We start from the raw sequence: 13219 nt of genomic DNA, 5'->3' as shown, positions 1-13219 counted from the left end.
TCCCATCACTCTCTCGGTGTCAGATACAGAGTGAAGCTGCCTCCACATCATCCCATCACACACTCCCAGGGTCAGACACAGTGAAGCTTCCTCCGCACTGTCCCATCACACACTCCCGGGGTAGACACAGAGAGAAACTCCCTCCACACCATTCAACTATACACTCCTAAGGTCAGATACAGAGTGAAGCTCCCTCCACACTGTCCCAACACACACTCCCAGGGTCAGACACAGAGTGAAACTCCCTCCTCACCATCCCATCACATACTCCTGCAGTCAGACACAGAGTGAAGCTCCCTCCACACTGTCCAATCACTCTCTCTTGGGGTCAGATACAGAGTTAAGCTCCCACCACATCCTCCCATCACACAGTCCCAGGGTCAGACACAGTGAAACTTCCTCCCCACTGTCCCATCACACACACCCACACCCACGGTCAGACACACTGTGAAGCTCCCTCCATACTGTCCCATTACACATTCCCAGGGTCAGACATATAGTGAAGCTCTCTCCACACCATCCCATCACACACACCCAGGGTCAGACACAAAGCAAAACTCCCTCCGCACTCTCCCATCACTCTCTCTTGGTGTCAGGTACAGAGTGAAGCTCCCTCCACATCATCCCATCACACACTCCCAGGGTCAGACACAGTGAAACTTCCTCCACACTGTCCCATCACACACACCTTAGGGTCAGACACACTATGAAGCTCCCTTCACTCTGTCCCATCACACACTCCCAGGGTAAGACACAGAATGAAGGTCCCTCAACACTGTCCCATCAGACACTCCTGTAGTCAGCCACAGAGTGAAGCTCCCTCCACACTGACCATCACACAACCCCAGGGTCAGACATAGTGAAACTTCCTCCACACTGTCCCATTACACTCTCCTGGGGTAAACACAGAGCGAAACTCCCTCCATACCATTCAACTATACACTCCTAAGGTCAGCCACAGAGTGCAGCTCCCTCCACACCATCCCATCACACAATCCTGGGATCAGACAGAGAGTGAAGCTCCCTCCACACCGTCCCATCACACATTCCAGCGGTCAGATGCAGAGCGAAGCTCCCTCCATACTGTCCCATCACTCTCTCTTGGGGTCAGATACAGAGTGAAGCTCCCTCCACATCATCCCATCACACACTCCCAGGGTCAGACACAGTGAAACTTCCTCCACACTGTCCCATCACACACTCCTGTAGTCAGTCACAGAGTGAAGCTCCTTCAACACTGTCCCATCACACACACCCAGTGTGAGACACAGTGGGAAGCTCCCTCCGCACTGTCCCATCACACACTCCCTGGGTAGACACAGAGAGAAACTCCCTCCACACCATTCAACTATACACTCCTAAGGTCAGACAGAGTGAAGCTCCCTCCTCACTGTCCCATCGCACACTCCTGTGGTCAGACACACAGTGAAGCTCCCTCGTCCCATCACACTCTCTTGGTGTCAGATACAGAGTGAAACTACCTCTACACCATCCCATAACACACTCCCAGGGTCAGATACAGAGTGAAGCTCCATCCACACCGCCCCATCACACCCTCCCAGGGTCAGACACAGAGTGAAACTCCCTCCACACCATTCAACTACACACTCCTAGGGTCAGACACAAAGTGAAGCTCCCTCCACACTGTCCCATCACACACTCCCGGGGTCAGAAACAGTGAAACTCCCTCCACACCAGCCCATCACACACTCCCAGGGTCAGACACAGAGTGAAGCTCCCTCCACACTGTCCCATCACAGACTCCCAAGGTCAGATACAGACTGAAGCTCCCTCCACACTGTCCCATCACACAGTCCCAGGGTCAGACACAGGGTGAAGCTCCCTCCACACTGTCCCATCACAGACTCCCAAGGTCAGATACAGACTGAAGCTCCCTCCACACCGTCCCATCACATACTCCAGGCACCAGACACAGAGTGAAGCTCCCTCCACACAGTCCCATCACACACACACAGGGTCAGACACACGGTGAAGCTCCATCCACACTGTCCCATCACACTCTCCCATGGTCAGACACAGAATGAAGCTCCCTCCACACCATCCCATCACAGTCTCCCAGGCCCAGAGACAGAGTAAAACTCCCGCCACACTATCCCATCACACACTCCCGGGGTCAGAAACAGTGAAACTCCCTCCACACCATCCCATCACAGACTCCCGGGGTCAGACACAGAGTAAAGATCTCTCCACACAATCTCATCAGACACTCCCAGGGACAGACAGAGAGTGAAGCTCCCTCCACACCATTCAACTATACACACATAAGGTCAGACACAGAGTGAAGCTCCCTCCACACCATCACATCACACACACCCAGGGCCAGACACAGACTGAAGCTCCCTCCACAGTGTCCCATTACTCTCTCTTGGTGTCAGATACAGAGTGAAGCTCCCTCCACATCATCCCATCACACACTCCCAGGGTCAGAGACAGTGAAACCTCCTCCACACTGTCCCATCACACAGTCCCAGGGTCAGACACAGGGTGAAGCTCCTTCAACACTGTCCCATCAGACACTCCCAGGATCAGACACAGAGTGAAGCTCTCTCCACACCAACCCATCACACACTCCTGTAGTCAGCCACAGAGTGAAGCTCCCACCACATTATCCTATCGCACACTCCCAGGGTAAGACACATAGTGAATCTCCCTCCACACCATCCCATCACACACTCCCAGGGCCAGACACAGAATGAAGGTCCCTCAACACTGTCCCATCACACACTCCCGGGGTCAGAAACAGTGAAGCTCCTTCCACACAGTCCGATCACAAACTCCCAGGGTCAGACACAGAGCGAAGCTCCTTCCACACTGTCCCATCAAACACTCATGTAGTCAGCCAGAGAGTGAAGCTTCCTCCACACTGTCGCATCACACACCCCCAGGGTCAGACACAGAATGAAGCTCCCTCCACACCATCCCATCACACACACCCGGGGTCAGAAACAGTGAAGCTCCCTCCACACAGTCCGATCACACACTCCCAGGGTCAGACACAGAGTGAAGCTCCCTCCACACTGTCCCATCACACACTCCCCGGGTCACACACATTGAAACTTCCTCCACACTGTCCCATCAAACACTCCCAGGATCAGACACAGAGTGAAGCTCCCTCCACACTGTCACATCACACACTCCCAGGGTCAGACACAGAGTGAAGCTCCGTCCATACTGTCCCATCACACACTCCCAGGGTCAGACACAGAGTGAAGCTCTCTCCACACCAACCCATCACACACTCCCAGGGTCAGACACAGAGTGAAGCTCTCTCCACACCAACCCATCACACACTCCCAGGGTCAGACACAGAGTGAAGCTCCCTCCACACCCTCCCATCACACACTCCCAGGGTCAGACACAGAGAGAAACTCCCTCCACACCATTCAACTATACACTCCTAAGGTCAGATACAGAGTGAAGCTCCCTCCACACTGTCCCAACAGACACTCCCAGGGTCAGACACGGAGTGAAGCTCCCTCTACACTGTCCCATCACTCTCTCTTGGGGTCAGATACAGAGTTAAGCTCCCACCACATCCTCCCATCACACAGTCCCAGGGTCAGACACAGTGAAACTTCCTCCCCACTGTCCCATCACACACACCCACACCCACGGTCAGACACAGAGTTAAGCTCCCTCCACACTGTCCCATCACACACTCCCAGGGTCAGACAGAGAGTGAAGTTCCCTCCACACCGTCCCATCACACACTCCCAGGGTCAGACACAGAGTGAATCTCCCTCCACACCATCCCATCACACACTCCCGGGGTCAGACACAGTGAAGCTCTCTCCACACCATCCCATCACACACACCCAGGGTCAGACACAGAGCAAAACTCCCTCCGCACTCTCCCATCACTCTCTCTTGGGGTCAGATACAGAGTGAAGCTCCCTCCACATCATCCCATCACACACTCCCAGGGTCAGACACAGTGAAACTTCCTCCACACTGTCCCATCACACACTCCTGTAGTCAGCCACAGAGTGAAGCTCCCTCAACACTGTCCCATCACACACTCCCAGGGTCAGATATATACTGAAGCTCCCTCCACACCATCCCATCACACACTCCCAGGGCCAGACACAGAATGAAGGACCCTCAACACTGTCCCATCACACACTCCCGGGGTCAGAAACAGTGAAGCTCCTTCCACACTGTCCGATCACACACTCCCAGGGTCAGACACAGAGTGAAGCTCCTTCCACACTGTCCCATCAAACACTCATGTAGTCAGCCAGAGAGTGAAGCTCCCTCCACACTGTCTCATCACACACCCCCAGGGTCAGACACAGAATGAAGCTCCCTCTATGCCATCCCATCACACACTCCCGGGGTCAGAAACAGTGAAGCTCCCTCCACACAGTCCGATCACACACTCCCAGGGTCAGACACAGAGTGAAGCTCCCTCCACACCATCCCATCACACACTCCCAGGGTCAGACACAGAGTGAAGCTCCCTCCACACTGTCCCATCACATACTCCCAGGGTCTGTTAGAGAGTGAAGCTCCCTCCACACTGTCCCATCACACACTCCCAGGGTCAGACAGAGAGTGAAGTTCCCTCCACACCGTCCCATCACACACACCCAGGGTCAGACACAGAGTGAATCTCCCTCCACACCATCCCATCACACACTCCCGGGGTCAGACACAGTGAAGCTCTCTCCACACCATCCCATCACACACTCCCAGGGTCAGACACAGTGAAACTTCCTCCACACTGTCCCATCACACACTCCTGTAGTCAGCCACAGAGTGAAGCTCCCTCCATACTGTCTCATCACACTCTCCCATGGTCAGACACAGAATGAAGCTCCCTCCACACCATCCCATCACAGACTCCCGGCGTCAGACACAGAGTTAAGATCTCTCCACACTGTCCCATCACACACTCCTGTAGTCAGCCACAGAGTGAAGCTCCCTCAACACTGTCCCATCACACACTCCCAGGGTCAGATATATACTGAAGCTCCCTCCACACCATCCCATCACACACGCCCAGGGGCAGACACAGAATTAGGACCCTCAACACTGTCCCATCAGACACTCCCAGGATCAGACACAGAGTGAAGCTCTCTCCACACCAACCCATCACACACTCCTGTAGTCAGCCACAGAGTGAATCTCCCTCCACACCATCCCATCACACACTCCCAGGGCCAGACACAGAATGAAGGACCCTCAACACTGTCCGATCACACACTCCCAGGGTCAGACACAGAGTGAAGCTCCTTCCACACTGTCCCATCAAACACTCATGTAGTCAGCCAGAGAGTGAAGCTCCCTCCACACTGTCTCATCACACACCCCCAGGGTCAGACACAGAATGAAGCTCCCTCTACGCCATCCCATCACACACTCCCAGGGTCAGTCACAGAGTGAAACTCCCTCCGCACCGTCCCATCACACACTCCCAGGGTCAGACACAGAGTGAAGTTCCCTCCACACCGTCCCATCACACACTCCCAGGGTCAGACACAGAGTGAAGCTCCCTCAACACCGTCCCATCACACACTCCCAGGGTCAGACACACAGTGAAGCTCTCTCCAGATCATCCCATCACACACTTCCAGGGTCAGACAGAGTGAAACTTCCTCCACACTGTCCCATCACACACTCCTGTAGTCAGCCACAGAGTGAAGCTCCTTCAACACTGTCCCATTACACACCCCCAGGGTCTGTTAGAGAGTGAAGCTCCCTCCACACTGTCCCATCACACACCCCCAGGGTCTGTTAGAGAGTGAAGCTCCCTCCACACTGTCCCATCACACACTCCCAGGGTCAGACACAGAGTGAAGCTCCCTCCACACCGTCCCATCACACACTCCCAGGGTAGACACAGAATGAAGCTCCCTCTACACAGTCCCATCACATACTCCGAGGGTCAGACACAGAGTGAAGCTCCCTCCACACTGTCCCATCACACATCCCAAATGACCTAAGGTATTGTGGAGATTTTAATGTTGCAACCTGTAAATATGGGAGCTGACTTTCATTGTGAAGGATGTCATATGCTGATAAGTAACTAATTCCAGGGATATTGTGAGCTGCCTGACCTCTGCAGGTATGCAGGAGGGAACAACTTGTCATTTGGGGCTTTGAGGGATTGTCACAACTGTACACCCAGAGTACAGGTACACCGTTTTCTAAAAGTGGTGACACAGGTCGACACGGTTGTTTGTCACGCTGGCCTTCATCTGTCAGGATATGGAGTACAGGAGTTGGGACATTATGTTACAGCTGTACAGGACATTGGTGAGACTGCGCTCAGAGTATTGTGTGCAGTTCTGGTCACCCAGCTATAGGAAGCATCTTGTTCAGCTGGAGAGGGTGCAGGAAAGATTCATGAGGATGTTACTGGGACTGGAGGGTTTGAGTTATAAGGAGAGGATGGACAGACTGGGACTGTTTTCCCTGGAGTGAAGGAGGATGAGGGGTGACCTTACAGAGATTTATTAAACCATGAGGGGTAGAGATAACACACATCAAAGTTGCTGGTGAACGCAGCAGGCCAGGCAGCATCTCTAGGAAGAGGTGCAGTCAACGTTTCAGGCCGAGACCCTTCGTCAGGACAGCAACTTTGATGTGTGTTGCTTGAATTTCCAGCATCTGCAGAATTCCTGTTGTTAGGCGTAGAGGTAAGGTGGGTGATCACAATCCTTTTCCCCGGGGTAGCGGAATCTAAACCTGGAGGCACAGGTTTATGGTGTGAGGGGAAAGTTTTAAAGGAGACCAGTATGGGAAGTTTTTCACCCAGAGTGTGGTCTGTTTGTGGAACGAGCTGCCAGAGGAAGTGGTCAAGGCAGGTACATTCACAACGTTGATAAGGCACTCGGACAGGGACATGGAGAGGAAGGGTTTAGAGGGGTAGGGGTCCAGTGCAGGCAAATGTGTCCGGTTCAGTTAGGAATCGATGTCAGCATGGAGCAGGTGGGCCAAATGGCCGGCTTCTGTGTTTTGTGACTCGGTGAGGTTGCAGAGGAAGACAATTAATCAGGGTATGTGCGATGTTTGGTGAGATGGGGAAATTAAGAAGTGGGCAAGTTCTGCCTTGCCGTCAGATTTCTGAACGATCCATCAACCCGAAAACTACCTCATTATTCCTCTTCTCCTTCAAATATTTACTTATTCTGCAGTCTGTAATTTTATGCCTTTCCCTGTACTGCAGCCACAAAACAAATGCACCCCGTCTGAAGCCAGTGATGACAAGGCATTTCTTACTTACAACCACCAGACGCAACAGAGAGAAGTGATTGTTTAAGTGAAGGTTTCTTCCTGGAGCACTCTGGTTCAGGGAGAGGCGAGCTTGCTCGTCACCACAAGAGTTGTCAGGAAACGAGGAGTAGCTAGAAAATCTGCTTCTCAGCCCGAGAGACCCAGGCTCAATCCTCAGCTCTGGGAGAGTGAGTGAGAGTGCGAGGGTGCGTGACGGAGTGTGAGAGCGTGTCAGGGTGTCTGTTTATGAGTGAGTGTGAGAGTGTGTCAGTCTGTGTGTGAGCGCGGAAGTGTATGTGTACGTGAGTGTGAGAGAGTGAGCGTGAGCAAGAGTGAGAGTGACTGAGTGAGTGTGTGCATGAGTGTGTGTGTGAGTGAGCATGAGAAAGAGTGATAGAGAGTGATAGTGAGTGAGTTTGTGTTGCTGTGTGCATGAGAGTGCGAGAATGTGTGTGTGCGTGTGTGAGATTGTGAGAGAGTGAGAGAGTGTGTGAGTGTGAGTATAGGAACAGAAAACCTGCAGCACAATACAGGCCATTCGGCCCACAAAGTTGTGCGGAAGTGTGTATGGAACCAGAGGAAATAGCGGAGGTACTTAATGAATACTTTGCTTCAGTATTCACTACGGAAAAGGATTTTGACGATTGTAGGGATGACTTACAGCAGACTGAAAAGCTTGAGCATGTAGATACTAAGAGAGAGGAAGTGCTGGAGGTTTTGGAAAGCATCAAGTTGGATAAGTCACCGGGACCGGATGGGATGTACCCCAGGCTACTTGGGAAGTGAGGGAGGAGATTGCTGAGCCTCTGGCAATGATCTTTGCATCATCAATAGGGAGGGGAGAGGTTCCGGAGGATCGGAGGGTTGCAGATGTTGTTTCCTTGTTCAAGAAAGGGAGTAGAGATAGCCCAGGAAGTTATACACCAGTGAGTCATACTTCAGTGGTTGGTAAGTTGATGGAAAAGATCCTGAGAGGCAGGATTTATGAACATTTGGAGAGGCATAATATGATTAGGAATAGTCAGTATTTTGTCAAAGGTGGGTCGTGCCTTACGAGCCTGATTGAATTTCTTGAGGATGTGACTAAACACATTGATGAAAGAAGAACAGTATATATGGATTTCAGCAAGGCATTTGATAACGTACCCTGTGCCAGGCTTATTGAGAAAGTAGGGAGGAATGGGATCCAAGGGGACATTGTTTTGTGGATCCAGAACTGGCTTGCCCACAGAAGGCAAAGAGTGGTTGTAGACGGGTCATATTCTGCATGGAGGTCCGGGCCAGTGGTGTGCTGATTGAGTGAGAGAGACGAGAGACGAGAGACAGAGAGAGAGAGAATGAGAGAGAGAGAGACAGAGGGAGAGAGAGAGAGTGTGTGTATGTGTGTCTGTCTGTCAGTGCATGCGTGTGTGTGTGTGTGTGTGTGTGTGTGTGTGTAGTTTGCACATTCTCCATGTGACAACCGGTTCCCTCTCACATCCCACTGACATGGATCAGCTGCTGTTACCCCCACGCCTCTCCCCTGGGTGAGGGGCAGATAGAGTGTGAAGGAGTTTATGGGAAACATGGGGACTGTGATGTTGAAAGCAGTGAGGAGGTAAGAGGGATTCCCAATGGGGAACGAGCAGATTGGGGGGGGGGGAATGGAGACCCCGAGGGGTTGTCACGATAGGAGGACCATTCCCTGCACCGGGGGGAGGGGGGGGGGCGGGGAGGAAGTCAACCTGTCCCCAGGAGGTGTGTTTGGGAGGGAGAGGGAGGAAATGGGCACTGACAGTTCCTTTTGGGGAGGGGAGCATCTGGAAGGTCGGGGAAGGTAGGCCATTTGTGCAGCTGAATGCCCAAGAGTGACCCTCACTTCACCCCCCAAGTCCCTTCCCCTCCTTCCATTTTCTTCTTTCCACATGCCTGCGCCGCCCCACTCACCTCCGCCCTGGGCCAACGAGGGGTCCCCCTGGGCTGAGACGACCGCGGTGGCTCCATCGCCCACGGCTGAGGCTGGAAAGTAGGTAAACCGCGCCTCCCCTCCGACCGACTCCGTTGAGGGGCTCCCGCCGTTGCTGAATGGATTCTGGATTACTGCCTGCCGGGGCAGAGAGGAGAGGGTCACAGCAGGGTTAAAAGGTCAATGGAGTGGGTCACAAGGTTTAAGGAGTCACAGTGGGGACACAGGTGTTACAAGAGGCCTTCAGAGTCAAGAGATCACAACAGGATCAGACTGAGGTCAGGGAGTCACATGGTTAAGAGATCACAGTCATTGAAGGTCACCACAGGCTGAAGAAGTATCAGGGGGTGAGAGTCAGGTCAAGGGATCATGAGGGTTACAGCGAGGTCATGAAGCGCATGGGACAGATTGGAGGTCAGGCATCAGAAGATGAGGTTACAAGGAGGCCACATGGGTCATGGAGAGCTCACATTGAGTTCATGGGGGCATCAGAGGTAAAAGACAAACATCTGTGGCAGAGGTCACTGAGGGGCATGAGAGGGAGGGTAGTAATGGGACATCTTGGAGTGAGGAGGATGGAAAGGTCAAAGTTAGACTGGGAGAGGGGATGGTTAAAGGTCATAGTGCATGAGGTGTAGTTCATCCCTCTGACCACATAATAATATTGCCCATTCGCTGACATGCAACCCCGGCTCTTTACCTCTGCCTGCTCTTCACCTTTGACACTTCAATACCAGAGGCCCAACATCTGAACCCACAGTGATCCTGACCCATTCCCATCCGGTCTGACCTTTGAACCCACACTCACCCACAAGTGGCTACACTGCTCCAAACTAGAAAAAAAACACCCAAACCTTTGACTCTCCATCTGCCCTCTCTCCCCTGACTCAAACAAGGTCACAGCTCCCTCCTTCCAACCCTGTCAATTTGAGGTCAGGGGGCTATCCGGGACTCACCTGTGCCACAGCCTGCTGACTGCCGGTGAAGGCAGTGGAGGAGACAACGCTGACAGCTCCCGCGCTGTCTGACTGTCCGTCCAGCTGTCCATCTGATACTTGCACCACCCGGTACGTCACCTGCGGAGGGGGGATGTCACAGGTCAGTAGGGGCAGGTCTTAGGTCAACCACTCCCCCCCTCCCCACTACACACCCAAACCAACTCACCCTGCTGGGGGTACAACCAACCTCCCCTCAAACTCCCAAATCTGCACCAGTCCCATCCCCGGTTCGAGCCCCTCCCTCTCCCTTCCCCCCAACAATTTCACTCCCAGGATTCTCCCGTTCCCCTCCAGTCTGCTCCCAACCTCCTCACCCACAACGTCCAAGGACAGAGTAACCCTCTGTTGGGGTAATAGAGGCTCGCTTTGAGCCCGATCTAGAGAGGTTGTGCTGGGCACTGGAGAGGGTCCAAGAATGATTCCGGGAATGAAAGTGTTATCATATGAGGAGCTACAGACTGGAGTCTAGAAGAATGAGGGGGAAAATCTCATTGAAAGATATAGATAGAGTGAATGTAGAGAGGATGTTTCCTATAGTGGGTGAGTCTAGCAGCAGAGGGGACAACCTCAGAATAGGGGGACATCCATTTCGAACAGAGATGAGGAGGAATTTCTTTAGCCGGAGGGCAGTGAATCTGTGGAATTCATTGCCACAGACGGCTATAGAGGCCCAATCATTGTGTATATTTCAAGTCAAGTCAAGTCACTTTTTATTGTCATTTCGACCATAACTGCTGGTACAGTACACAGTAAAAATGAGACAACGTTTTTCAGGACCATGGTGCTACATGAAATAATACAAAAACTACACTGAACTACGTAAAACAATATGAAAACTACACTGGACTACAGACCTTCCCAAGACTGCATAAAGTGCACAAAACAGCGCAGGTATTACAATAAATAATAAACAAGACAATAGACACAGTAGAGGGCAGTAGGCTGGTATCAGTCCAGGCTCTGGGTATTGAGGAGTCTGATGGCTTGGGGAAGAAACTGTTACATAGTCTGGTCGTGAGAGCCCAAATGCTTCGGTGCCTTTTGCCAGACGGCAGGAGGGAGAAGAGTTTGTATGAGGGGTGCGTGGGGTCCTTCATAATGCTGTTTGCTTTGTGGATGCAGCGTGTGGTGTAAATGACTGTAATGGCGGGAAGAGAGACCCCGATGATCTTCTCAGCTGACCTCACTATCCGCTGCAGGGTCTTGCGATCCGAGATGGTGCAATTTCTGAACCAGGCAGTGATGCAGCTGCTCAGGATGCTCTCAGTACAACCTCTGTAGAATGTGGTGAGGATGGGGGGTGGAAGATGGACTTTTCTCAGCCCTCGCAGGAAGTAGAGATGCTGCTGGGCTTTCTTTGCTATGGAGCTGGTGTTGAGGGACCAGGTGAGATTCTCCGCCAGGTGAACACCAAGAAATTTGGTGATCTTAACGATCTCTACGGAGGAGTTGTCGACGTTCAGCGGAGAGTGGTCGCTCCGTGTCCTCCTGAAGTCAACAACCATCTCGTTCGTTTTGTTCACATTCAGAGACAGGTTGTTGGCTCTGCACCAGTCCGTTAGCTGCTGCACCTTCTCTCTGTATGCTGACTCATCATTCTTGCTGATGAGACCCACCACGGTCGTGTCATTGGCAAACTTGATGATGTGGTTCGAGCCGTGTGTTGCAGCACAGTCGTGGGTCAGCAGAGTGAACAGCAGTGGCCTGAGCACACAACCCTGGGGGCCCCCGTGCTCAGTGTGATGGTGTTGGAGATGCTGCCTCCAATCCGGACTGACTGAGGTCTCCCAGTCAGGAAGTCTAGGATCCAGTTGCAGAGGGAGGTGTTCAGGCCCAGTAGGCTCAGCTTTCCAATCAGTTTCTGAGGAATGATTGTGTTGAATGCTGAACTGAAGTCTATGAACAGCATTCGAACGTACGTGTCTTTTTTGTCCAGATGGGTTAGGGCCAGGTGGAGGGTGTTAGAGATGGCGTCGTCTGTTGAATGGTTGGGATGGTACGCAAACTGCAGGGGGTCCAGTGAGGGGGGCAGCAGGGTCTTGATGTGCCTCATGACGAGTCTCTCGAAACACTTCATGATGATGGATGTGAGTGCAACAGGACGGTAGTCGTTGAGGCAGGACACTGAAGACTTCTTCGGCACGGGGACAACGGTGGCGGCCTTGAAGCACGTAGGAACGATGGCGCTGCTCAGGGTTAATAGGTGGAGGTTAATAGGTTCTTGATTAGACAGGGCATCAAAGGTTAGGGGGAGAAGGCTGGAGAATGGAATTGAGAGGGATAATAAATCAGCGATGATGAAACAGCAGAGCAGACTCGATGGGTGAATGGCCTGGTTCTGCTCCTGTGTCTTATGGGAGGCCCTCCCACGATGGGAGTGGGACCCGGAATGTTTCCATGGGATAGGAGCTGGGATTTTAATGAGGGTACGGTACTAATCTGTGAGCTCATTGTGCCCTCCCTCCCTCTATTGTCACATGCTGCCATTAGCCCAGAACTTCCGTCATTTCCGTTCCCACATCCATGAAAAAAATGAAATGCAGATACCAGAAAACCAAAACAAAATCAGAGCATGGCCAGGAAATTCTGCACTGTTATTGTTTTACCTTGCTCTACCTCAATGCACTGTGCAATGGTCTGATTTGAATGAAGCCTAACCCACTGGATCTCAGTACATGACATACTGTACAAACATCCTGAGCACATATATGTTTATGTTACGGATTGCTCTGTCCTGCAGTCACAAAAAAAGATAAATTTCATGACATACAGTAAGTGAGAGATGATAAACCTGATTCTGATATGGGCCGAGAGTGGGAAAGGGCCAGGGAGAGGGGAGGGAGTGGGAAGCACCAGACAGACATTCTGTAATAATCAATAAACCAATTGTTTAAATAATCCTTGCCTGGTGTCTCAGGGTTGGGTGTGTCTGCACCCACACCACCCCCTGCCCCTGGCACTGCGCCCTTACCACAGCCCTCTCGCAGCACTCTGCTCTCACCATTCCCAACGCCCTCTGCTGCCGCCACATTTTCAG

The 13219-nt window shown here is 52.3% G+C and overlaps 1 protein-coding gene across 2 annotated transcripts in view; it reads right to left on the bottom strand.

The window, feature by feature from the left end:
- The window catches only part of usf2 (upstream transcription factor 2, c-fos interacting), an 87244-nt gene that overhangs the window by 50465 nt on the left and 23560 nt on the right, over positions 1–13219 (bottom strand). For both annotated transcript variants that reach the window (XM_072250741.1, XM_072250740.1), the window contains exons 4-5: positions 10141–10260; positions 9166–9322 (exon numbers count right to left, since the gene is read on the bottom strand). In XM_072250741.1, the coding sequence (XP_072106842.1) occupies positions 9166–9322; positions 10141–10260 (277 nt within the window). The remainder of the gene's footprint in view (positions 1–9165; positions 9323–10140; positions 10261–13219) is intronic.

The sequence above is a fragment of the Mobula birostris genome, unplaced genomic scaffold, assembly GCF_030028105.1.
Source record: "Mobula birostris isolate sMobBir1 unplaced genomic scaffold, sMobBir1.hap1 scaffold_594, whole genome shotgun sequence".
Classification (NCBI taxonomy): Eukaryota; Metazoa; Chordata; class Chondrichthyes; order Myliobatiformes; family Myliobatidae; genus Mobula; species Mobula birostris.
Note: the sequence above shows the minus strand (reverse complement) of the source record. Positions and strands in the feature narration are given on the sequence as shown.